The sequence below is a fragment of the Patagioenas fasciata genome, chromosome 17, assembly GCF_037038585.1.
Source record: "Patagioenas fasciata isolate bPatFas1 chromosome 17, bPatFas1.hap1, whole genome shotgun sequence".
Classification (NCBI taxonomy): domain Eukaryota; kingdom Metazoa; phylum Chordata; class Aves; order Columbiformes; family Columbidae; genus Patagioenas; species Patagioenas fasciata.
The window spans coordinates 5,984,782-6,010,852 of record NC_092536.1 but is presented as its reverse complement, the minus strand read 5'-3'; the positions used below and the strand labels follow the sequence as shown (position 1 = coordinate 6,010,852).

General features: G+C 41.4%; 1 protein-coding gene across 2 annotated transcripts in view; it reads right to left on the bottom strand.

Annotated features, from left to right (window-relative positions):
- GRK3 (G protein-coupled receptor kinase 3) overlaps positions 1-26,071 on the bottom strand; it is a 60,633-nt gene that overhangs the window by 13,919 nt on the left and 20,643 nt on the right. For both annotated transcript variants that reach the window (XM_065851870.2, XM_065851871.2), the window contains 11 exons: positions 16,717-16,790; positions 12,518-12,619; positions 11,606-11,680; positions 10,185-10,246; positions 9,293-9,344; positions 8,632-8,723; positions 5,932-6,031; positions 4,509-4,587; positions 3,202-3,332; positions 2,456-2,550; positions 1,512-1,619 (listed from right to left, as the gene is read on the bottom strand). In XM_065851870.2, the coding sequence (XP_065707942.1) occupies positions 1,512-1,619; positions 2,456-2,550; positions 3,202-3,332; positions 4,509-4,587; positions 5,932-6,031; positions 8,632-8,723; positions 9,293-9,344; positions 10,185-10,246; positions 11,606-11,680; positions 12,518-12,619; positions 16,717-16,790 (970 nt within the window). The remainder of the gene's footprint in view (positions 1-1,511; positions 1,620-2,455; positions 2,551-3,201; positions 3,333-4,508; positions 4,588-5,931; positions 6,032-8,631; positions 8,724-9,292; positions 9,345-10,184; positions 10,247-11,605; positions 11,681-12,517; positions 12,620-16,716; positions 16,791-26,071) is intronic.

Here is a 26,071-nt window from a genome sequence, read left to right as displayed (position 1 = left end):
AAGCAAGATCTTAAAGTAAGTAGGTGAAATAGAAGATAATCACAGATATCACAACTACTTGGGAAGACATTTGATGATATCTGGTAAATTATCATCTTCATCACTTTCCTACTTTGTAATTCTGTTTTGAGTTTTTCCCTTTAGCTATAGCAGACCTTGGAATATTACAGATTTAGCATGCAGTACTTAAACAACAGCATGAAAGAAAGCAGAAACATTTGAGATTTTTTAAATTAGATTTAGGATATATTCCCCATTTCGCTGTTTTCTTCAAAACCTCAAGGGAATGATATTTTTCAAAACTACTATGTTATTTACCTATCAGTATATTAATTAGCTATTACAAAGCATTTTGTCTTGCCACATGGCAGCATGTACCAGTTTGTTTCAAATGGAGACCTGCTGCTCCAGAGCTTTTTCCCTGTTATCCTCATAACCATTTCTGCTGAATGGATCTGATGACAGCAGGACTCCCATTTTTCTGTTTTTAAGCCCAACAGGTAAGAGTGAATGGTCAGCGTCCAGTCCCGTGTACTCTGACAATGGGGATCTGAGCATATCGGGGAAAAAAAAGGATTCACTGGGCAGACTTTAGGCCACACTTTATTTGCACACTTACATTTAGTCTATTTTAATTATATAAGTATTAATATTAATGTTAGATTGATACAGTTTTATACTTAAATTCAGGAGACACCTGCTTACCTTCCTCTGTACAGTGTCTGGGACAGAGGTAAGAGCTCATAATTAATTATACACAAGGACACAGGATGATTTAACTAATGATCAATTTTACAGAGGAGCACTCTAAAAAGCTTAGAAGATTTTTTTTCTGTTTTGCCATTTACACTGAGGATGTTATTTTCAACAAACACTTGTCAGTGTGATTGACTGTTCAGATAAATCCTGTAGTCTTAATAAATTCTGCATAGCCACGAAAGTTTACGGACGAGGTACCAGTTGACAAAGCTCTAATTATTATATACTCTTGCATTCCAACACAGTAACAGGCCAGAGTCAGGAAATGGAAACTTCCACACATTACAACTTACCCAAACACTACAAAAGAGAAGACAAAGTACCATGTAAAAAGGGAACAGTGCAGCAGAGTTTCACCATAACGGCAGGTCTCAGACATGAAATGAAGCCCATCATCTACCAGGGCTGCTAGCAATGAATAACACCATATCATTCAAAACACTAACAACTGCCAAGAGATGAGTAAATCGCCTATCAGTAGAAGTCAAAAGAGTGGACAGAGCGTCCACCTTCCTCACTGCCCCACACCTGCAGCTGCTAAAGGAAGCAGAACTTGTGTTTTGTTTATTTTGGAGGCAAAAAAAAAAAGCCCGTTTCAGTCTCGCGTGCAGATGTGGTCTCAGTTACAGAGATGGTAGTAAGATATAATTTTAGGTAATATGTAATAGGTTACATATTAGCATTTCAAAGGACAGAGAATGACGAGGCCCAGGCCGAGAACACCCGCAGAGAGGCCAGGAGCCCCCACTCACCCCCGCAGCAGTTTGAAGAGCATGCAGCCCAAGGAGAACCAGTCTGCGCTGCTGTCGTACGCCGTGCCCTTCTGGAGCACCTCGGGGGCCATGTACCCGTGGGTGCCTCTGGGGAGCGGAAAGAGACAAAACCTTCAGTACAACCAAAACTATCAGTGGAAAAAAAAAACAAAAATCCAATCAGTGCTTTCTCAGTAAGATAATAAATAATTAAAACAATTAATTTTAAACATTTTATTTTGCTTTTGCTTTGACCGTACATACATATGCATATTTTGTTTATCTATTGAGCAGGTACCTTAAACAGGACAACAGAAATGATTAGGCAAACATGGCTACAGTGAGATTTAGCATGAACTTTTTCAAGAAGCTACCAAATTGCAAATCTTTTAAGATATGACAAGATGAAGCTTTGTTTTTTGCATAAATCTGAGACCAAATCAGGGCAAATGAGGACCCAAGAATAAAACATGCCAGATAAGATGTGGAATTCACACACAACCAAAGAACTTCAGATCCCAGTTATGACTTGATGCCAAGAGGCAAAAGGGAACAAAACCCGCCTCCAGTTCTGCAGAGATCCAGAAAGACACAATAAATCCTGGTTTTTAGTCAGTTTCAGAACATTTAATTATCCATTGAGGACAATTAAAACAATCTGGCACTTTAACTCAGGTTCTTATCTTCTCTGAACCGTGAATCATCTCGAAATCATGTGTCATCTCCCAGCCATGCCTACACATCAGCTGCTGCAACTGTGCAGGAAAACAGGGCGAGGAGACTGAAAGTCTTCTTGGAGCATCCAGCGTGGCTGTGTTACAAAGCCAGCTCGTGCCACGTAAGTGCTATTTTTGTCCTTTAGAAAAAGTTAAACTATAAAGACACATAAAGGTGTTATTTAGCAACAATTCTACGTGCAGCAAAGCCCCGTACACAACACTTACACACTAGCGTGTGGCTTCTTCTTGGAGAAATCACAGGCCAGCCCGAGGTCTGATATCCTCACATGCCCATGTTCATCCAACAAGATATTTGCAGGCTAGAAATGCACAGACACAGAAAGGTTACGGATTGGCATTCTTCAGTTGACAGAACTACACATTCTCAGAACACAGTAACTCATTCTCAAATATCAGTACTCCCTGGTAATAGGTAGTTGAGGTTGGGGTTTGTTTGGTTTCGGTTTTTATGTCAATATAACTGACACTTTATAGATAAAATCTACATTGTAATGGAGCTCTAACATCAACTCCAGGGGAGATAATGAAATACTGACAAATAACAGAAGAGTTAAACCAGAAAACACATGAAAGATTAAATCTGTTTTGGCCTCGAGTTCCCATTGCTTTCAGAGCAACTGTCTCCCCCCATACACCACTCTTCCAGGGCTCTCAGAAATACACTGCTTTCTAAATTAACTGCATCATTAAGATGGTGAGATCAATGACACCCCACAGGATTTATTCTGACCCCAAGGAAGCATTCCCAGGCCCATTAAACTAGATAATAGCACAGATTAGAACTGTATTGAAAGATTATTAGTAAAATCAGCCAAAGATAAGCGAATAATCTGTATTCTTCCCAAGAAAAGTTTTCAGGTGAGATACTTCGTTTAACTCATCGGTATCTGGGTTGTTCTCTGCTCTCGAACGCCCAGCTGTATGAACGCAGTCGCTGCGCTAACCATTACCTTCAGGTCTCTGTATACAACAAAGCGATTGTGCATGTGTTCTAAACCCAGGATGATTTCAGTAGCATAAAACCTCATTTCTTTTTCAGAAAACACTCCATGCTGGGAGAGGTGGTAGTGCAAATCTCCTCCTAAAATGAGAACAGAGATGGAATTAAAAACACAGTAATATCTTGCTTCATGGGCAGACATTCCAACCTGTGGAGCACACAGGAACCCAGACACACACTCTGCAAGTACACACCGTGATCAAATACCTGAGAAAGTTAATACAGAAACCTGATCACTCAAACTCCAAGGTAAAAATGCATTCACTTCATACACATTTGCATTCAGTGACTAATCCAGCAACTGAGGATTTCCATGCGGCCACATACACAGGTTTCTGAATAACTGAATAAATTCGCATATAGGACAGCCTGGGTTGGGAGGGACCTCGAAAGGTCACCTGGGCCAACATATTCAAATATTCACGCTGGGGAAAGTTTTCACACTTTCCTAATCAAAGAACAGGCACAATACAGTGTCACTCTGTGAGCTAATCCACACCATCAGCACATCAAATCGTGAATATTCCTAGAAAATCGTTTCTGATCAAGCTACAGATTTAAAACAATCAGCCAGTTACTTGAATTTGACCAACAGTTTAGATTTTAATGAGAATCCTCACTTGCGAAACACCAAAGCCAGTCCGTGACTTAGAGGATATGGGCTTCATTTCTCAGTTGCATTTCCAGCTGTGCAGCCAGTAGGTGCAGATGTGCCCAACACCTCTCGATATGGCCCGGAGGACCAGCCAGAGCTCAAGCCTAAGTCCCACCAGTGCTGAGCACCATCAGCACATCAGGGTTCTGCAGCATCTTCCCTCTCTTACCTCTGCCAAGTTCTCTCTGTGTTCTCACCAGAGTTGCACTGAGGCTTCCAGATAGAATTTCTTCCCTTTGAGGAACGCTTCCCCCACCTATTTGCTTTGCAGAGCTCTTTACAGTAGCCCTTTTATTTTTATTCTGAACGCTGTGTCCCTGATCTCCTCATACATTTCTCTGCATGACCATCATTTCCTTACGCCTACAGCCTCGTCGGCCCTTTGATATATTTATTTAAATATGTTAATCTTACGGGGTATCAGAGATTTTCCAGTCTGTTCTACCCATTCCCTGCTGTAGATCCATTTATCCCTCCTGCTCACAGGCCGGCGCTTCACACCTCAGATTATTTTCCCCTCATTCTCCTTACGATCTCAGCAAGTCCTCCTGCCAATATTTCTGTAATATTATAACATCAGCATCTGCATGAGCCTCGCTTACCATTCATCAGGTCCAGAATGAAGCAGAGTTTGTCGGGGGTGTGGAAGGCATAGGTCATACACACTATGAAAGGACAGTCCTAGAAAGAAAGGAGCAAAGAGTCCATCTTATTAGCAAAGCACTACTTGATTTTCTGAATCAACTGGTTAATTCAGAAGTGGCCAACCCCAGCAGTTCCCCGAGCTCCCTATTCCTTTGAATAGTAGTTGTGAATGCCAAGATTTGAGGTGGATTAACAAAAATGATTACACAAACGTATGTGTAATCTGCACAGCTGTTATGATGTGTTTTGCAGAGACATCTGGATTCCCATTTAAATGAGTAATTGTACTATGATGAACTTCCCAGTTCCATAAATCCTGTCGCTGGGGAAGGCACGTGCCATTCAAACCTCACAGCTTATCTTCAGGAATGAAATCAATTGCCTTATTCTACGCCTTCAAAGCTATTTAACTCTGCATATTCAAAATGTTCCGACGTCTCTTTCAACAGCAGGTGTATCGAATGTGGATGGGTGGCATTTCGTACAAAATCTCTCTTTTCAAACTCTCTTTCAAACTTCTGAGAATCTAGATTTTTAATTTCACATATAAAAGAACAAAGAAATAATTTCCAGCCCTTTATCCTTATGTTCAAGCCAAATGTGAATGCTACTCTGTGTTCACGGAAATGCCTATACCTTGCTGTGTAGCTTCCCTAGGTTCTGGTTTAAGATTTGCTTTACAGGCGTATTTCTAACAGTAGAGGAAAATGCGCAAAAGGAGCACCCCACACACCTATCGCAAGGCTGGAAAGCACCAAGTGGTGTCTGATTCACAATGTTTTCACTTGACAATTAAAGGGCACTGTTTAGCGATTATAATTCTGTATTTCTGGGTAAGCCCCGAAAACCACATCTCCATCTTTGAAAGCCAAATTTGCAGAAGACGAGGGCCACCCCAACAAGCAGTGCAGCGCCAAGTCTCGGACTATCTGTGGGTTTAAGACAAGCCCATCTCGAAGGCCCATCAGCCTGGGCTCCACGCGCACCAGAAGACAGAGAGGATACTGCACACGCGCCTAAAGACAAAACGATGCTGAATGCATCACAAGTGAGATTTTTAACAAGATTCAAATAGAAATACTTGAAAAAGGAATATTTAAAAAATCCAAAGTGGGGGCAGGAAGAGAGAGAATGAATTACCTAAGAAAGGGAAATCTCCTCAAGCCTCTTTAGCTGAAATGCTTATTTCTGTAAGCACTCCAACTGAAAACTGCTTTTCCACTCCTATTCCAGACACATTGCAAGTATCAGGGGGAAAGCTCCAGGGAGGTTTAACTTTTGCATGTCATAGAACTGAATTGATGGAATATGTATTACATGTAACAGCTTTTATATTGTATTCAAAAAGAAAAAAAATAATAACAAATCAATGATACTCACTCCTGTACTGACAAGAGACAGCATAATTCTTTCATTTAAGGCTAATGTTTCTCCTTGCTTCATCTTGATTCTCTTCTTATCTAAACATTTCATTGCATACCTGAAAATAGCAACTGTTCAGAAAAAGCACCAGAAAAAACTTCCTCCTATACTCAGTATTATTCACTAGCAGTTATGCCATGCACATTCACAGTATCCTGTAAGGAAGCTCTTTGAAGACTTAAACCTGGTACTAAAAACATCATTACACACTAAACAAGAAAACCTCCAAATCACATGGAATGAAAACATTTTCAACAGAAGACTTGTAATAGAGAAATGTGCTTTAACAAATAATTCTGCGTCCGAACAACCAAAGTGATATAGGAATTACATATCATACATCCACTTTTCAATATCGACAAGCAAGGATTTGCAGCGTGAGTTAAATAACAGAGACCCTATTACAGTTCCATCTAATTCTAACAAGTTCTACCAGGAAAGTAATATCTTGAACACATGCTGAGTTTTATATTTTTTAAGTCTTCTTTCTACTCAAAAAAAGGTCAGATATGCACACGAAAGCTTTTTCATTTTTTACCATCTGCATTACACAAAGCAATAACATTTAGTTCAAAAAAGAATGTTACCCTAACAACCATCAAACAAGAGCAGGATATACTACAGTCTGGGTGTTTTTCCAAGATGTGAGGTGAGCCTACCATCAGAGACCAGCTGCGAAGGACACCTGTGTTCCTCCATCGCTTCCTAGGCATGGGCAGCCATGGATTTTTAGGTCATTTGCTTTAAAACACGCTCAGGTCGCGTTGTGGCACTGCACCAAGGCTCATCGGCCGCCTGTGCCGCGCCGGCTCCACGGGGAACCGGGGCTCGTGCCCCTGAGCCCTCGCCATGCAGTGACAGGAGTGGGGGACAGGGAGCGTGAACATGCCGGAACGTTCAGGTTCCAAACCACGGAATGTATCCACAGCACGTGCTCTCGCCGAGGAGTTTGCAAAGGTTTCACACGCTACCCTTTATTTCTGCTTTGCAAAGTGAGTGACTTGGGCCGTTTAGGGCTGGTGGAAATCAAGTATCTCATTTTTACAGCGAGCTGGGTGCTCCAAAAGCACCGCTACCCCTCCCGCTTTGGCCTGCTGTCTGCATTTGGGCCCCTACGTCGGTGTCCTGGAGGGAGGGGAGGTGACAGGAGCCTCGGGTGCGGGGTTAGTGAGACACCGCTGGCGTTACCTTCGGGTGGCTTCCCAAGCTCCTGGCAGGCAAAGTGCGGCAGAGGCAGCCATCTAGAGCGGACGGGATCTGGATTAGGGATGGGTAAACAGGTCTGGATTAAGAAAGAACTAAACCAAACCTCTACCCAGAAACTGAGCCTCACCTAAAGTTTTGCTTCCAACTTGATAAAGGTTGGCTTTACCACACTGCACTTTCCTTTACTCTACTGATATCTGATTAAAGCTGTCCTTTGCATCCCTTGCTAGTCCCAAGGTTTATCCATCTCCTGCCAGAGCAAAACTCAGACAAGACCATGACTGGGAATCTGAGAACTGCCTCTCCGGGTGGACACCTGCTTAGTGTGGCTCAAGCTAAATAAAATGTTTATTTCTGTACAGGAACAAATTAATGAATTATAGGTGTTCGAAAAAATACCAAATCAAGAATAAAGATAGTATTCTCAGCAATAGTATTAATATAAATACTCGCGTTCACTGAAAAAATACTGAGCACGATAGCAACGCTAAGATATCTTCCACTTGTTAGTAGTTCAAAAGTTTGCTATTGTTAAGTATGCCAAGCACACGCAATTGTCTGTAACCAGCTGTGAGCGCAGAGCCTCGGCACTTCACACACGCCATGCTTACTTAGAAAAATACATGTTTAAGGACTAAAATTGTTAGGAAAAGAGCAAGATGGAAGCGGGTTGGTGGAGTGTAAATAAATAAATAAATGGATAGATAGCGAGAACAATTTGTTAAATTGATGCCCGGATGTTCAAAACAGGACATAATGGGACAATTATGCCTAGAAATCGAAATCTGATGATCAGAAGTCTGTGAATGGTAAGACCAGAAAAAGAAAACAAAAACACAGAGGGTTGATCTCACAATTCCCACCAAGAGCTCTGTCACACCCAAGTTCAACATTGCAACTATATCCTTCCAGATGTAAGCAAAGATCACTGTTTTCGCCAGCGAAACGCGCGCATCGGGGCAGAAATGTATGCAATGACAAATCTGGAATGCCACGTTCAGGGGAGGAGGCCAAGGTCCCGGCCCCACGGCAGCACCAGCGCCTGATGCGCTTTGTCGCAGGAAGAGCAACCTTGGCAGATGAGGAACCACCTCACCCGGCCCCGCAGCTGCCGCTTCGCTCTGCACCGCCCGGCTCGCACCCAGGACACCACTTCAGCACGCGCCTTATCTTAAACACGTGCGGTCTCCGTTAATTCTGACGGGAGCATTTAAACGAAGGATGTGCTTAAAAGCTCGGCCAGACTGAAGCTCCGCTGCGTGGCAGGATCAAATATCACTGAGCTCAAAGATGATCCAGAAATCAGAACCTCTGGGGATGAAATGTAATTACAAAGAACTACACAGTAACGCGATGCTGCTTTCCAGTGATTTTGTAAGAAATGATTGGAAGGATTTCCTTACTCCTTCAGAGTTTACTATTACCTCTAAAATAAAATGTGTGTATACTCACATTTTTCCAGTGTCTGCTTTTCTGCAACCATACACTTCGCCAAATCCCCCTCTTCCTATTATTCTATGTACACTAAAATCATTCATGGTCAGCTGGAAATGCAAAAAACAAAGCAAAAAGCAAAACCAGGCGTCATTTTTCAGTATTAAAAACATCTTACTGTAAGAACATCTGAATAATCTATTAATGCGTTAAGATACTTAAGTACTGTAATTCATACAGCATTTATTGTTTTGGAAAAAGGAGCCCCGGACTGTTTATATTCCAGAGGACTTGTAGCATGACAGTCCAACCAGATGCATGAGGCTGTTGGTGCCAAGGGCTGATGGGCTCATTCATCAGGCAGGAGGAGGAGGAGGCTGTTTGACAGAAAACTTCATACTGGAACAGGATGGGGGAAGGGGTGTGGGGAGAACCCCAAAATCAGGGGGAACAAAGGGGACAGATGGGGCAACTCCAGCTCAGTTCCCTTCAGCCATTACAAAACCCAAAAAGCAATTAATCAAGACAGTCAGAAGGGACACCCAGAAAGGAATCATGAGGATTGTACGTCTAACTAGAGGAGCAGATCAGTAACATTCACCATACGCCTTTTCAGAAGCAGTATTCAAATTGAACATTTTCATCCTTTGACAAGATAAATATACTTGTAAGTACTTACATGAATATTTAGTTCTACGTTTTTCCATTGACAAAATCTAGTAAACTTGTCACTGTGGGAAAAAATGTTTAAAAGTTGTCTGAGACTATTGTGCAAAGTGTTATAGGAAATTACAAGATCCTGATGATATTATTAAAAATAAAGTTTGCGCTAGGGCGTGTTGTGCTATTTAGTAAATGACGGTCTTCCTTTCAAACAACTGTAACCTCACCCCCACCGAGAAAAACAATTACTAGCCAGCGCACACTTCATATTTTACATCCTTCTAATAGGAGGATATCAGATAACCTTACCCTGTGACTGTAAGTGCTCAGTATGGCCTCACATCACTCTCGCAGATGGTTTTAAATTTTTAAAAACAACTAAGTTTGGAACTAACAAACACTTAAATTACATAAAGAGAATTATAAGAAAACAGAGGTGGTTCGATTTCTGCTAATGAACCTCTGTATACCCCAAGGAACATTTTAAACTCATTTTATCTTAAAATAGGAAAAACAACAATAATACCACAAGCTGTCGCCAAAAAAAGCCTCTCTCATTTCTACATAAATAATTAAGTATTTCTTTTCAGAGTAAGAAATAGTAGTTCTACAGAGGCATTTTTACAATTCCTTCAGTCTGGCTGCATCCCCCCACCAGCCTACAGAATATTATAATATGTATACAGAACATTATAATATGTATACAGAATATAATAATATGCATACAGAACAATATGCATACAGAATATTTGGTCATTGCTGGATGAGCCGCACTGCACAGACCAAGGGCTGTGCCCTCATCCTTATTACACCTTTTCTGCTAATTGCAAGGTGCCCAGACCTCAACCAAGGGACCCGGCTTCCTGCTACGTTAGGTAGAAAGTTCAGATAATATGTCATGTTCATACCTTTCCATAAATTTTTGAAATATTTTTCCTCGAAGACTATCACAAATTTCTTCTATATATGGCTAAAAAGGGTTAAGGAACACAGTTAATATTTCAGCATACAGTAAACTGATGATGCAATACTGCCCATTACATATAACTCACACTATGTAACTGTGCTTTCCTTGTGGAAGGCTCAGTGAAGCATTCAAGCTAGACTGAGCTTTTGGAATCTGAGCAGGTGCCCTGAAGTCAAACACAAAATATTTTCATGAGTTAGAAAACCTTAAACATTTGCTGGGCAGAAACTGTATGAAACCTGTGGATAGGACCCATCTGTGGGCAACGCATTTGACAAAACAGCCACAGCATGGTTTGTTTTTCAAATATATTTAAATACAGCACACACGCAGCCACCTCAAACCCCAGTCCAACTAACGCCGAGAGACAACTCGAGCAATGCCATTATCAATTTGTCACTTTGCCTAATTGCAGCGTTAAAAACAGTTCGCTCAGCAGCAAGAAAAATCAAGCAGGGGCAATCTTCACATTTTTGTGATATATAAAAACAGGTAAGATCATCATCAAAGACATTTAAGCTTATAAACACACTCATTACTGATGAGGTTCATTATCTGCAAAACCAGACTAACGTACCCAGCTATAAAACCCTGCGTATTTCTGAACTTCTTGTCTTGTGTCAATGTGTTATCAGGGCTGTAACAACACAAATATTCCATCTCTCACTTCTTTATTTTCGGAAGTAAATAACACCACAAAAGATGTATAATTTCACAAATCAGCCAGGATACCATTTATTTTTCTATTCCAACGGAGGATATGCAAATCCCACACTTTCTTTTAACAATTTAGAATTTTTGAAGGTTTAAAAAAGCACCGCAATTTTAATGGTGCAGAAACTCCTGTTTGGAGTGGTAACTTTTCATTGGATCTTGCCTTGTGGAGAGAGAAAAAACATGTGAGATGGTACAAACATTTAATTTCACACCATCTTCAACTATGAATTAATATACCTTAAAATTAAAGAAAAAGGAAAACTGTTTTCAAAGTTCTCATACTACTGAAAACTTAAGGCAATTTCTGCACTATGCAGTTTGGTTTATCCTGACAGGATGTGCATGGTCCTGACGTACAGAGATTCACCCAAAACCATTTCACAGCTTAAAATTACATAAATTTTAAAACTATTCTGTTCACACATCAAGATACATTTTGCTTTCATAGATGTGCTTTAAAATACTTAAAATAAGAACAGTAATTTGTCATTTTTATTTGACTTAGAAAAACATTCTAAAGCCACTATTACAGCAAAGAATATGTTACCAATACCATTTTATTCTGTTTTCTTAAATAACACGTACAAAGTCACTTACTGTCAAACAGGTGAAGAAAAGCTGAACATTCAGACTGTGTGAGCTCACCTGAAAAAGGCTGGCTGGCACTTGTTTCTTGGCTAAATGTGATTGTACGTGATCTACAGCTTGTTTCGAGAAAGGCTTTTAAAGAAGAAAAAGAAAGATTTCAAACAGCTGGAAATGTCAGAGGGTTCATTGAAACTCTACAGTGCCGTTGCTCTTTTAACCATACAGAAAATACACACACTTCAGCACAAATGGAATAGAGCTTCTCCTAAGGATATTATTGCGCAACATGCAGTAAAACAATTATTGTAAAGCAGGAAGGCAGGAGAGGGGAAGATGAGGAGGAGAGAGGTGAAGATAAAGGGCCAGATGATGCTCCTCTAGCAAATTCATTAAAAATCCCATATACAGGGATGGCACCAGAGACAGAGGTTGACAAGGACTTTTTACCATGACCGAGCCAATAACGCATGCTTAACAAAAAATTCCTTAAACCCTTCATCCAAAGCCCCATCCCACCAGGGTAAGACATCCAGAGCATCCCACAGAGCTACCGACAGCTCACGATTCTGTGAGTTTGCAGGGCAAGGCTGTTGCTGGGTTGTGGGGACGGTTGGTTAATGTACGTATACACGTGCATATATATATAGACACGCAAACTGCACTCATTTTCTCTTCTTTTTAAAATACAGATTTAGTTTAAAGCAATATAAACCAGATAAACCTCCAAATATTTCCTTTGCGTACCACGTTTAATAAAGATTAGTGCTGCGTGCCAAATTTTACACCTCATCACTGCAAAAAAAGCAAGAAGCACGCTGAATTCAGTCCAAGCCCATCCTGCGGACTGCGAACTGAAATCCACAGCACTACAAGTATTTGCAGCAAGAGTTGCTTCAGCAATAGTCTTAACTGTACTTTCTGAACGCAGCAGCAGTTACTGTGAAGGTGTGGGATGTGGGGGATACACACGTGTGAACAGGACAGCAGCTCCTTCATTATGTATGTGTCGTAAATATGCCGACTGCGGCTCAGACGCTCCTCCTCAGAATCCAGTTTCTCATACTCTTTTATCTGCAATACAAGAGAGGAAGATCCATTAGGTGAGCGCATTTCTAACGATTTTTTAAGTCATTTGGTAAAAACGGGACTTTGGTTGAAGTTTTATTTCGCTTTATTCTTTCCTTATTTAAGACTTAAAAAAAAACATCCGCAATACCATAGTTACAGCTGACCTTAGATTTCCCTCCTATCTTAGAACTTTTATGCAGGAAGACCCGTTTGCTTTAAACTGGGAAGGACAGAGCTAAGGCAGCGACTCTGCAGGTTTCCTTCCCCTCTGCACTGCCCTCGCTCCCCTGACCCTCACGAGCATTGACCCTTTTCTCAGGTTATTTCCCTCCGTGCTCTGGACTATCCCCTGCACACCAAAACGTGCCCCTTTCCAAGCTCCCGGGCCTGCAGAAGGGTTGTAACATTAGGCAGGCAGCACAGCATCCTGCTCCAGGGCAGGGATGTACGGATGGCCAAGAAAAAGTTAAAAGCACATTTCAAAATGTTCACACATGTCGAATTTGAATCCTAAAGGTGGCTCAAAAGACACTTCAATGAAATATATCAAGTTTATTCAGGTGTGCTATAGGAGGTCCAGGTGAAGCCACAGCAATCCCATAGGGGTAATTTACAGAATAAATCAGTTCCATAAAAAAAACAACCCTCACTAAGTCTAAGTGTCCTTTGGAGTGTGTTTCAGGAAAGAGTTCTTACAAGACTGACAGAATGCAAAAAACCACACAAGATCTCTAGGGAAAGGTCTCAGCTCTCACTGCTGGACCTTTTCAGCATCACTTGCTCTGCATCCCTTTGCTGGCTCCAGACAAGCGGAGCAGCATCAGCTGCAGCTGGGACTCATTCTGTGCCGCTGGAGGGGGCGCAGGCCAGGTCAGCGCTGTCTGCACCCACAACAAACCCTGCCCAGGGATGTGCCGGCTCGTCCCTCCCCAGCAGGACAGGACAGGGACAGGGACGGCTCCACCACTCCTGCAGTCGCATTCACAGCCGGAGCAGCCCCCGGGTCAACAGCCAGCACGCTGCGAGGACTGTGAACAGTAAAGACTTTTAAATACGTGTTTTGCCTCTACGGCACAATGTATTTTCCCCCTTCATTCAGATGTTGCTCCTTTGACAGGATGAGCTACACTCAAACAGCTCTCGAGCGCAGCTCCTCATGACCCAGGCCAATTTACCTTTGAAGGTGGGACACCGTAATTAAACTCGGTGTTTTTCTAGCTGTCGTCCTCTTGTTTGCTGACTATGATAAGGTAACAGTTCTGCCACTATTTGCCATCTGTGAATACTTCCCCCTTGGTACCAATTTATAATTAAAATGAATCAAAACATCTTTGCCAAAGAAACATTTTTTAATTAATGTGATACCACAAAATAATTAGAGGTACAGGAGAAAGTCTGATGTATATCGCACTGTCTTACTTGAATGCAACCTCCTGCCCTTTCATATTTATGTTATTAAACCATCTGAGGGGCTCCTACAACAGCCCCCACAGCCACCAGCTCAGTGTCTCCCCCACCTGCCCTTACAGGGGGATCTTTAACCTAAGCCCCTTTCTTTTGCAGAGCTTTGGAGCAAAGGACAGCGGGTGACAAAGTCCCCCCGCAGCAGAACATCCCTCGGTGACACAATGGGACACACATGCGCCTGACACGTTCACAACCTGATTTTACATGTGTGTTAAACAGAACATCACTGCACCACGCCAAAAAAACACAGCATCCCCAAACGTGACCCCATCTCTGCCCGCAGCGCTGCTCCGGACCCGGGATAACAAACCGAGTCAGCGTGAATTTCAGTGTTTCCCTGGCAAACTCAGCTCACCTCAAGAAAACTGTCTGACAAAGTATCCGTTCAGAAATTAAAATAAGAACGCATTAGTTTTCAAGCATCTAGAAGATTTTCTGATTTTTTTTTCCCAAACCAATCTGGATGAATCATTCATCCAGTTAAATGCTTGATCGTGACTTAAGCTGCAGCAATGTGAAACCCCTGGAGTACGGAGCCTTTCTATATCCAGCGATTTCTAATGTGGCGATGTACTCAAATTTTCTACATCTAATAAATGCAGTAAGAAAATCAAATACATATATATATATATATATAAAAAGAAAAGCTTCTGAATCTGGTATGTCACAGAAGAAAACACAATGAACCTCTCTTTAAACACCTTTAATAGGATTTTTTTAAAAGTACGCGACAAAGCATTTAAATTCTTTTTAAGCAACACTTCATTAATAACCTAAAAATACAATTTCGAATTGTTACAGAGATCAAGAGGCACCTAAAAATATCTTGCTAAACAATCTGTTGCAACATGCCTTTTTGATTACTTATGACAGCGATATCTTCGGTATATAAAAAAGATGCAAACGACAGAAAAAGATAGTATCTAATTGAGTGAGGGAACTGTATATTGCTAAGGATTTATCTCCAAACTGATAACAGGCTTGGCCTATTTTGTGCTGTTAGCCCACTAGCAAGAAAAAAATTAAATCATCAGTTTCAGAGCGATGCAGACAAAAGGTTATCTCAGGCTGCATTTCTAATTAATCCTGAGCAATGCAGGCTGCCTTTGAAAATGACGTGTGCGTGTTTAACTGAAACCAGCACCTATGGTAGGATTAACTGCAGGTTTATATTTAGAGTCACAAACATGACAAGGAATGAATGGAGTGATAAGGCTCGAGCAGGGGAGGGCTGGCTGTCGGAATATTGCTGCTCCTGGGTGCACGCCCACCTCGGGTACCGCGTCCATCAGCTTGTTGTTAATCATCTCATGACAATGGAGCACAACTGACCTTATCCATCTAGAGCCACCTCTGGTATCGCTCTCCTGCAGCATTTGAGGACGTTTCTGTTCCCTTCTGTGAGGGAAGGACACAGAGACCCCACACGCTCGCTCTGGTGGGTGACGTCAGGTGTCACCAGTGACCCCCACAGCACCAGCCAAAGGGACAAAGACACAACCTGCACTGGGAATCACGCTCCAACTTCTGCTCTTCCCACCAGCATAAGATAAAATTGCTTATTTCAGGCTTTCTGTCTTTAAGGAAAATCTTCACTATATGCAGTAGATTTGAATCCATGTCTCGCACCAGCTACAATAATGAAAAGCAGTGGTGTTGCTTGCAGGGCTTTCAGAAAGAAGGAATCTACTGTTGTGATTCCATCGAGAGCTGGCAAATGTTCCTTACCTTAACTTCATCTCCATTTTGCAGCAGAACTAAGATTAACCATCATTCTCACAAGTAAAGAGCAAAAGCTTATCCCATTTCTCAAGGACTCAAGGTATCAGAAATATTTAAGAAGCAGAGACTGAGATGGACCTAATTTCAACTCACTTCTTTTAAATATTTCAAACGAACCATAGTCAAAGAGTGTACCTTATGACAGAAAGCATTCATAAACCTAAAGATACTTTAATTTCTATTAGTATTCTTCCCCTTTCCATCATTCTCTCAGTATTTTCCAAGTTATCTCTTGACACATTAATGTAGTGAATTAAGATTTGATTAAGTGGCTGCTCAGGTAACTCTCTTCCATTGTTTTGTTTTCAATGTATTGTGCCTCAAAACTAAACATGCTTAACCCCTGAAGGACAAAAACTAGGACAGTAGCCTTTAAAATGCTTTGTCGTTTACATTTAATAAAAAGCCAAGGTTTCAGTATATGCAAACAAAAGCACTGTTAGAAGTTGAGTTAACTAGATTTTTCCTGCAAATACTCTGTTTTCTAAATGTTAACCATTTGACTAGTAAGAGGACAAAAAAAAACCATCTACGCTACTCTCACAGCATACACTGTAAGAGTCCTGTACCAAATTACCAACAGTTATATTGCTGGTTTTAAAGTCTCTAGAACTTCTTTAAAATAATACTTCTGCCTCGTTGACATGCAATTCTTATTATACAAAATATTGTCTCTTATGAATCAACCATTCCACTCTGAAGCTGAAGTGACTGAGAACAACACCCCCCTTGTCCATCCCTCTGGCCCCTGCAGCAGCGCCTGCGCCAGGACCGGGGAGGAACCATCTACCCCCGTTACCCCAGCCTGCCTTCCTCAGCACAGACCCGAAACTCAACCGACGGCCACTCACCTCTTCGTAAAACTTCAGCTGAGGGACGGCTTCATCAATCTCATTCATGCAATAGTCTTTAAAAAGCAAAAATCCTGGAAAAAGTAAAATAAATAAATAAATGAAACAGAAAAAAAAGTCTAATTACTGTGATAACTTGTAAAAAAAGGATACAAACCCACCCGGGTACTATTGTGCACTGGATACACTGGTTAAGTCTCCCTGACTGTCAGGCATCTCCACAGCGTTGGGAACAGAAAAGGACCATAAACCTCACTCACCTCCCATTGCTATATTAAACAAATTTCAGTTTCTCCTGCTAAGAATTTTATGAGATGTTTACATAACACACCAAAATATCCCATTCCTCTTCACGGATCAGATTGGGTTTCTTTTTTTTCCAGAGTAAAACCCAGACAGCATTCATGTTTTGGTTTTCTGAAACAGGTTTACCTACTTTTTATTGATGAAAAGCAACCTCTTCTGCATTCTGATTTTAGAATTACTGGTTAATGTTACCTCTAATAGTTTTTATAGCACAATAAATTACATCAGGGTCTTTATAGTTCCTTCGCGAGTAATTTAAAGCACGACCTCCGCAGCCTGCTGATGAGTATTTTCCATTATAACCATTTTAATGCTTCACCTCATGAAGCATCGTCTCTGCCTTCACCCAGCTGGTGCCTGCTGCCCGTTTGCTTTACCTGGGCATCTGTTGTCTCAGCTAATAATGGTCTGAGTTATCTGAACCTGCTTTCGGTTCGCTGCAGCAGGCAATACCTTTCCTTATTTAGAATGACTGCGTACACACTGAAATCTCACCCAGCTTCTGGAGGTGAGACCACAGAAACGTAAACGAGAATCCCAAAGGCAGCGCAAGGAGGCGGAGTGGCCGACTGGGAACCGCTCCATCCCGCTCCAACCGCAGAGGAGAAAATGCCCCTTTCAACTTAAAATATATATATATACGTGTATATATATATATACACATACAAGAGACTTCATTATTTTTTAAGATGCCATTGTAACTTGAACTTACAGCAAAATTATATCACCGACAAAAGCTGCATATCGCAGAAGGCTCAACTAAGGAATAATACAACTGCCTGCAGCACCCCATGCTTCCCAGAGCATATGATTTTAAAACAAATGCAAAACTCCCTTCATGTGCTACATAATCATTTCATTGTAGTGTGTACAGGACAGCATTTAACTGTCAGTTATGAACATTATGACCTTTGAACTCACTGTCAGCTAATTTTATCAAAGACTTCAATAATAAAAAACCCCAACCAACTACTCAGAGCAAACCCACCAGTTGCAACAGACAAAGCAACACTAATCAGGTAAATATAAGCTTTAATTTCTGTATAATGAAAACATATATCAGCTTCTTGGTAGCCCCTCTAGCTGCATCTAGATCACAACTTAAATTCCCTATTGGAAGAGCTTGCTTTCCTGAGGTCCCTGGATTTATTCGGTCACAACCAGATAGAGAAAAGAGACTACGAGCAGACCACTCCTATACTTCACTTGACTCATTTAGCTGCATAGGATGATATTTAGAAAATCACTGAAACTGGGTTTTGTTCTCTAAATAAGGACAGAAATCTAATTAAGAGATTCTCTTATGAGATTCTCCAAACCTCCTCATCATTCTCAAAGAGAATCCCTCTTGAAATATTTTATAAACAAGTGTGCTTTTTGGAAAACAAACAAACCAACCAACCCCAAGTTTTCTATTCCTTAAAAGCAATTTGCAATTAGAATGCTTCTCCCCTCCCCTTTCTTTTTTGTTAAGGGCTTGTGCCAAAAACAGCCAAAAAAGTCACCAAAAAAGCAGCATCTCCCAAACGCAGCACAAACCTGCGTTTGGGAACAAAACCCACTGCTCACGGAACAGAACCCAACTCATGAACAAAACAGCGGCACCGAGCAAAATAATGCCGAACTGACTGAACTTTTATTTGCACAGCGCACCACAGAAGATTACAGCCGTGTAATTAGGAGACTAAAGAGCAGCACAACCAGCGACGAACGCACTGAAAGAAAAATCCTTGGCGTGGTCCCAGCGACTGGCGGGTTCCCAAAAAAACCCACAAACAACAACAACACAGCCACATAAAGACAACTGTGGGAGGAGCGTAAAAATATACCAACGCTAATTTGCAACGATGCCGTGCCAAACGTTTTAGGTCTGTTTCATGTTTTCCAAACTTTTTAATGCGATTATGGCAGAGGAAGAACAGGTTCCCAAGAGCACAGCCCATGTCGCACCCCAGTTCTTCTTAAGCTGCGCTGCTGGGCAAAAAACTAGAGATGTCCAAACCAAGGGGTCAGAAACTTCTACAGATTATTAATATGGTCTTATTAAGTTACAGTCATATTAATTAATACTGAGAAAATACCGCTAGTCAGGTTATACATTGCAAAAGGGGAAAAAAAAACCAAAAAGACTTGAAAAGGTCAGTAGCATCCCAGAAGAATATTACATTACTCCAGCACTTGGGGAGTGTTTAGCACATAAATTAAAGCACCAGCTTTCCTCAACTATTCATCATTGTCTTTTCAGAAAAAAATACATTCCCCATTAATAAACGCTATTCGATAGCAGTTAAGCTGAAACAAAAGCAGATATTTCTAGTTTCCTTCTGAAGAACCTATGGCCTGGCAGCATTTATGTGCATATATTAATATACACTTTATACACACATGTAGCTTGTGTCGTCAGCCAAAAGCCAGGATTTCACACAACTGACTTCCCTCGACAGAAAAGTTCCTGGTATTATTTTTATTAAAGATATGCTCCAAACCATAAGCAGGATTTTGTACCATAAGCTTTCCAAGCAAGGGTTTAAATTCTTCATTGAGTAAGTCCTGTTCTCCAATTTTCACCTTTTTTTTGAATGATTGGCCTTAAACCATCACCTCTTTTACAGCACAACCGCAAATGCGAGTAGGAGACACTTGAAATCTTGTCCTGAATTCAAACAAACCCAATTCCAGCTTCATGTTCTCCATACTGGAAGTGTTTCTGGTTCAACCTCACGTTACATCACCAGATTCTGCACTTCCACTGCAGCACAAAGGAAACCTCTTCTCCTCCTGATGTTCTTAGATTGAGTAAAAAATTATCAGCCAGGAACCGCAGCTCTTGGATAATAGCAAAACTAATTGACAGACACAGCATTGAATAAGTGACGGGAGTTTTAAGAAGTTCAAGGAGAGCTGACAAAAAGCACAATACTCACTGTTAACTACACCCGGAAAAATGAGACCCAAGAACAGAAAGCAGGAATTAAAAAAATGATAGCGTTAAGTAACAGATAAAAGGAACCAGCAATTATTTATGAAATAAAGATGCTGACAGCTTTTGCGTTAAAGATTTCTTCCAGACTATATAATTTCTGCAACAACCAGATCACCAGTTGATAAGGGGCGGAGGGAGGAAACTAAAAAGCTTTTTCTGGTGACACCAAAGCGATGGATGATCCCAACAGAACACACATGCAAGCGCCAGACAGCACCCAGCTCCAAACCTCTGCTCGCCCAGGTCACGGACAATCGTTTTTTCACATTATCTATACAGCCAAGTTTGCCAAATGCCATTAATTGCACCAACTCCAGCTACCAAGACAAAATGTCTTTCAGAGCTGGATTAAGCCGACCCCTGATGTTTGCAGCTTGGTCTGAACGGGACGCTCGTCACCAAGTGAGGACAGGGAGATGCAGGAGCACCGAGCGGGTGATGGGAACATTCCCAAGGCTTGTCCCCAACCAGACCAGGTCCCCTTCACAAGCTTGGAGGGGCCAAGGAAGGGATTAAGGTAATCCACCCCTTAAAAAACAACATAATATTTCCTTCAATATTTATGTCAAACAATTCTGTTTTTCTAACATGATTTCAGAAATTTTGCAGATGCCCTGGTCTGATGCAAACCCAGGTCTCTGCTCCCAAGGAACAAGCGCCAGGACCAGAAGAAACGGCCTCAAGTTGCACCAGGGGAGGTTGAGGTTGGATCTGGGGAACAATTTCTTCCCCAAAGGGCTGTGGGGCATTGGAACAGGCTGCCCAGGGCAGTGCTGGAGTCACCATCCCTGGAGGGGTTGGACAGACCAGAGATGAGATGCGAAGTAGAAGCTTCTCTTACAGTTTTAATAAAGAAATGCTGCCCTTTCCACTTGCAGAGATTAAAGCTGACTTCTCATTTGACAGTTACTTGTAATTTTCCTGTCCTAACCCTATCAGTGTTATTAAAGCAGGATGCGCCAGCCAGCCCTCAGCCTCCTCCTGCCGTCTAAAGGTCACCTCTGCATTCCCAACGCCGAATCTCGATCCTCACAACGATGGCAATTAACTAAAATAAAGAGGAACTCCATAATAAAACAAACCTCGGAGCAAACTACTTATCTAACTGGAATTTTATTAGTATCTGATTCAAATATCCTTTCAACAGGAGTAAATAAAAATCTTATTAAAACAAACAGAAGTGACTAGGTAAGACAACAGAGCTAAAAATAGACACATTTAGGCCTGATGTCAGTGTTCACAATGCCACTGATTGAAAGGAAGCTGCATTTATTTACAGCAGACCTGAACGTGGTCCAAAATGCTGATGTAGATTCTTTCTAGTAGGCAAAATAGCAAATCAGAAAACAAAAATATCAAGCTGTTTTCAAATCCTAACTAAATGTGCTGTGTATAAATATGGAATAATGACAAACAGATCAGTGGCGATGTCTGCACCAGAATCAGCACCAGATCCTTCGCTTTTCTGCTGGAAAATGACCGTTCCTCCCAATATGCCATCTCATGTTTTGTCCCATTTTATTTGTCTCAAGTAACATAACAAACCCACCACTGATACCAATAACAGAGCTGGGTCTTAGACACAAAAAGTTCAGGATAGAGGTCTGTTATTAAACCATATAAAAACTGCCATTCAAACCAGCCTGCAGTTGTTACAGAATACCCAGGCAAGTTCAAAATCGTGTTCTGTACACCACACACACTCAGTTGCCATAGCACGGGATAATAAAGAGCATCTAAAACCTCCAGAATTGAGAGAACCGCTGATTTCCTTGCTCAGGAACAAAGAGACTTGCTACTACCAGGGCAAACCCATCTGAGTAGGAACCACAGCTCTGGCGAGGTACAAAGCCACAAAAATCCTCACAGCCCAGAAGGCACCACAGATTTCACTGCTTTCCTTTCCAATGAGTAGTTATTTGTCCTTAGCCTATTTTTTCCTTTAAAAAATAAATAAATAAATACATCATAACAAATTAACATATACCTGTGCATAAAAAGCAGCGTAAAAGAGCAAATCCTATTTCACAGGATGGGAGTTGCATACAACGGTGAGGAGTGCAGAACAATTTCCCTAAAACAGAATCAAACTGAGCTCAAAATGAGCCTGCAAGTTGCCAGGCAGCTTGTTTAATGACGTCTGTAAATCATTATATGAACATAAACTTTGGCTAAAAGGTTTCAGAGTGCCTTCAAATGAACTCCTTATTCCCAGGTGTATTTTCCATTAGCTTTTCACCAGTGAAATCGTTAACACTTGTTAAAACTTGGTCCCCAATACCTGTGAGTGCCCTGGATGACACGGGAGGAGCAGCAGCCCCGGATAGACCCGACGGAGAAATATTCCCCGATTCTGTGTCAGCCACCCATCTAGGATCACACAGTAAAGGATCTGAAGTGGCTCACAGACTGACCCATGGAGAGCATTCAGTTATTATTGCGCCCCAAGGCCCGGAGAGCAGCTTGGGTCATGGATGTTCCATCTCCAAAAGCGAAGAGTCGCACAACAAACCCCTTCCAGCTCCGCCGGGAGCTCAGCGCCTTCAAAGGGCAGGACCGGCGGCTGTCACGGTGTCAAGTGGAGGCACAATTCCAATGATAAAAGGATTTCTAAGGAAAAGAAGAACGTGCTCTATTTTTAACACTGAGCTGTAAATCATTAAAAAAAGAAAAGTGATGTCTGTGCTTCACCCACTGCAATTGCCACCAGATCCTTGCCTCAAAAAAACCCTCACCACGTATCAGCCTAAGACCCTCATGAAATATACCTCTGAATATTGAGCATGCAATACATCATTTTTGAAGAAAAGGATGGGGAAAACTTATACCTGAACTGCATTTAGTACATCTCTTTCATGCTCTACTCTCCCTTACCATGCTGAATTCCAGTCGACTGAAGGAGATCTATACACACATCGAAAGTGGAGTATCAAAGGCATTCAACGTATCAAAGGTGACAGAGAAAAGAGGGTTGTACATAAGAATCTCTAAAAGACCAAGGACTAATATTACCAAAGATATGTAAAAATATCCTAGTTTCTAAAAGGACAGCTAACTACAGAATTGAAGCATTTCAATTCAATCAGTTATTGCAAAGAACGTAATTTAATTCCTTGACTAAAGCTCATCAAGAAATACACAGGACGAGGTTTTGTTCTTTTTTTCACTTGTAAATAGAAGAAACTCCCACTGCTTCTGCAAGTTGTATTAGTAGCTACTAGCACGCTATTAGCAAGCTAACAAGTATTAGCAGCTTAAAAACATCATGACGGTTGGTTATTATTTATTGTATCAGTTCTTTTCCCATGTCACAAGAATATTCAGCCTCTATGATGGATGTGGCAGCTGTTATTTTCCCGGTCAGTGTTTTTCCATTATACAACTTTTTAAAATTACTTACATAATGCAAGCCAATATCCCTTTATTATTGAAAAGCACACTATTTCTTTTGACATGCTCTCAGCTATGAACTGTTCACTGTTACAAATAATTTAACACAGAAAGTACAATGGGAGGCGTATTTCTGCTTCTTGGAAAGGGCCTAGATTGGTGTGTGTTTTCTCTCAGGGGAGAGGGGGGCGACAGGACCACTGGATGAAGACAGGGAATGATTTCACACAGAAGGGTGCTCCCAAGTCCTTCACCTCAGCAAGTACTGCTCGGGATCTCAGCTGCTGTAAAGAATCAAACTGTTCTGCAACAGCATCTCAGAAGACATTGTACTGTGGTTAGAATCAAAACACAAAACCAGTAGCACAGCACTTAGGTTAAGAGGAGCAAAAGCACTAAAATAACAGTGACAGAGCACAGATGATTCTCGTGCATGAATTTTAAAGCCTTTCCCTGGTTTGCTCCAAGATAGCTGCAGAGAGCTGGGGGTTCAGAAACAGATGGTTCCACTTCTCTTCAGACTTTCCCCCTCTAATAAAAAAAAAAATATATATATATATACATATATATATATATATATATAGACAGAAGTATCTAGAAACATCAAGAAACTGTTTTGCATCTTTCCGAAGCTGTCCACCCAACCAGTGCAGACACACACAGTGGGTTTGAGAGCAGAACAATAGGGAGGTGCTGGCTGGACATGACGCTGTTGGGGGAAAACACCCAGGAAAGGGTGAAACAACTGGACTACAAGGGAATTGCTGTGTCCCCACGGGGTCTGAGGGTCCTGAGCTCGGACGGGACGTCACTCACCTCCCGACGCTGCACGGAGGGACGTCCTGCTGCATGAACCCTGCAAACCTGCACTGGTTCCCCAAGGGGCTTGCAAGTTGTATTGTGCATAGGACAGATATCGGTAGAGAACAGTAAAAGCATCTCAAAGGCTTATATTGAATACCCGTGTTTGTTCTGTGCTCTACAAATGAATTCTTGAGATAACTGATAGACAGAGCTCTCCAGCTTTTCTTCTCTGCAACTTTCTCATTGTTCCATCTCTTGAAAGCACTGCTGAAAGTTAGAAGACTTAAGCATCAGGAATTTAGATTCCACTTACTCATCTCCTCATTTCTGAGCTTTTCTCCTGTTCCTAATGAGTTATCCCACTGAGATGAAAAAGTAGCACTGGCAGGACCAGAGAATCTGCTTTATTAGTAGTACAGAGCTATGCAAGTAAATCTCATTAAAGTTGTTATTATGCCACGCTACAGACATGGAGAACTAATATTTACATTTCATAGTGGTGTTCAGAGGCTTAATTGGTCCATGAATTGTTTCAAGACGTGTTGATAAAAACTCCATGGGAGTGCAACTGTTTTGGACTGCCTGAGAAATTGCTGGGGGAGCATGAGGGGAAAATCAAGGTTATAGCCCATCACTGCTTGTACACAAGTATGATATTCTGACAGAAATGGGTTCAGAAAGCTCAAGTGTGTACAAGCAGATAGAAAACACTATCTTTGGTACGGAAGTCACTTTGCACCATATTAAGGATGGTTTTATAATGTTTTAGCCACACTGCTGCAAATGGAGTTGGAAGGAAAGGCTGGAGACTCGCCAGTGCAGGAGATTGCTGCCGAAACCTCGGCTGAACAGACCCCGAGGGGCCGTCTGATCCGAGAGGAATGAGTTTGCGTAGGTGCTTCCCATGCAAAACCAAACCAACCGATGGCATGGACACAAAGTGACTGCAGGCTGGGTACCGCTGGCTCCGGCTCACGGCCTGGAATGGGTTTTTGCTGAAAACGTGAACCATGGAAACACTCAAGTGAAAATTCATTCGAATAACTAATCATTTGTTATCTCTCTATATGTATTATACTCATTATCCATCTTGCTCATTTTCTCTCCTACAGCACTACTTCTGGCGTTCGAAATCTCCAGTCTGCATGGAATTTCTGAAAATCTGACCTAAAAGCTGTGTAATTACACTGCTCTGCTGGGATAAAGACTATTTTTCCACATGAATTAAATCTTCTAAAAATATACTGTATATAAATGCTAATATGTATCAGCATGTATATATCATTCATTATGTGAAGTTCCAGATGACAGTATATATATATATATTTCCTATTTTAAAGTTCAGACTTAATGTGTAAGTCCACTGGGAAATCACACAACTGAGTATCTTCAACTCCTCCACAAAGAAAGGTTCAGGAGCATATCAGGTTGCATCCCAACAAATAAATGCTCAATTATTTATGATCAGAGGAAAAACTAGAAAGAATACATGCATTTTTTACAGTGATTTTGGATATTATTTGTCCCTGACATACGAGACAGACACCTTCTTAAAACTGCTTGCAGGTAAAACGTACATAAAATCACAGCAGGAAGTTACACCGACATCCTTCTGATTGATTTTCAATGTAACTCATGCAAGTATCACCTTTCTTTTACCACAAACTATGCTGAAAGAAATGTAGCTTCCAGTTTAAATTATGACACAAAAACTAGATCTTAAAGCTAACACTAATTCAGTGGAAAAAAAACTGCACACAGCAAAACAGAGCGAGTGTTGCAGGAAGGCTCAGAGTGCAGATTTTCTCTCGCTGTCCACACCCCAGTCTGACCCAAGCAGAGAATTGCTGTAAAGGAACAGCTCGGCTGTGA